This window comes from Myotis davidii, unplaced genomic scaffold (genome assembly GCF_000327345.1).
Source record: "Myotis davidii unplaced genomic scaffold, ASM32734v1 scaffold399, whole genome shotgun sequence".
Classification (NCBI taxonomy): domain Eukaryota; kingdom Metazoa; phylum Chordata; class Mammalia; order Chiroptera; family Vespertilionidae; genus Myotis; species Myotis davidii.
Genome location: NW_006292094.1, coordinates 6,700,847 through 6,701,761, shown reverse-complemented (window position 1 = coordinate 6,701,761; position 915 = coordinate 6,700,847). Strand labels below are relative to the sequence as shown.

Below are 915 nucleotides of genomic sequence, written 5' to 3'. Positions count from 1 at the left end.
CCCTGGGGGCCTGCCTTGCCCGCCCGCAGGTGGTTCTGCCACGTGGACGACGACAACTACGTGAACGTGTGGGCCCTGCTGCGCCTGCTGGCCAGCTACCCGCACACCCAGGACGTGTACATCGGCAAGCCCAGCCTAGACCGGCCCATCCAGGCCACCGAGAGGGTCAGCGAGAACAAGATGGTGAGCGGCCAGTCAGGACTCGCCTGGGCTGGCGAGGGGGAGGCGGGAGGCTGCGGGTCCCTGCAGCCCGGGTAGGGTCTCACCACTGCCCCCCCATCCCCCCATCCTGCAGCGCCCTGTCCACTTCTGGTTTGCCACGGGCGGCGCTGGCTTCTGCATCAGCCGAGGGCTGGCCCTGAAGATGAGCCCGTGGGCCAGGTGAGTGCCTGGGGCACAGGCCAGGCTGCCCAGGTCCTGAGCCCCCCACCCTCATGCGGGCCTGGTTTGGGTCATCGTCCCAGCAGCAGGTGTCCCCAACCCCACGTGCACAGGCAGGCTGAATGGAGGTCCCCTCGCTTCCCACCTCCTGCCAGCAGACACCAGGGTGCTAGCACCTAGGGCAGGGGCTGTGGGCAAGACCCCTTGCTGCACCAGCAGCTCCAGCCAGAGCAGGTGGGGGTGGGGCTCAGGGAGGGGGAGAGGCTGTCAGGCAGCCCGGGGACTTGTCCACCTCCTCCCCGAGCCCCGCCCCTTCTCTTTGCTCTGCTCCCTGCGGCCTCTGCCTGGGGGTCCTCCCTCCCCTGGGCAGCAGCACCCCCAGCTCACATGGCAGCCTTCCTCCCACAGCGGGGGCCACTTCGTGAGCACGGCCGAGCGCATCCGGCTGCCGGACGACTGCACGGTGGGCTACATTGTGGAGGCGCTGCTGGGCGTGCGGCTCATCCGCAGCGGCCTCTTCCACTCGCACCTGGA

The 915-nt window shown here is 69.5% G+C and overlaps 1 protein-coding gene across 1 annotated transcript in view; it reads left to right on the top strand.

The window, feature by feature from the left end:
• The window catches only part of LFNG (LFNG O-fucosylpeptide 3-beta-N-acetylglucosaminyltransferase), a gene marked incomplete at its 5' end in the record, with an annotated part of 3,108 nt that overhangs the window by 1,094 nt on the left and 1,099 nt on the right, over positions 1–915 (top strand). The window contains 3 exons of the mRNA XM_015565157.1: positions 30–183; positions 296–381; positions 790–912. Coding sequence (XP_015420643.1) covers positions 30–183; positions 296–381; positions 790–912 — 363 coding nt within the window. The remainder of the gene's footprint in view (positions 1–29; positions 184–295; positions 382–789; positions 913–915) is intronic.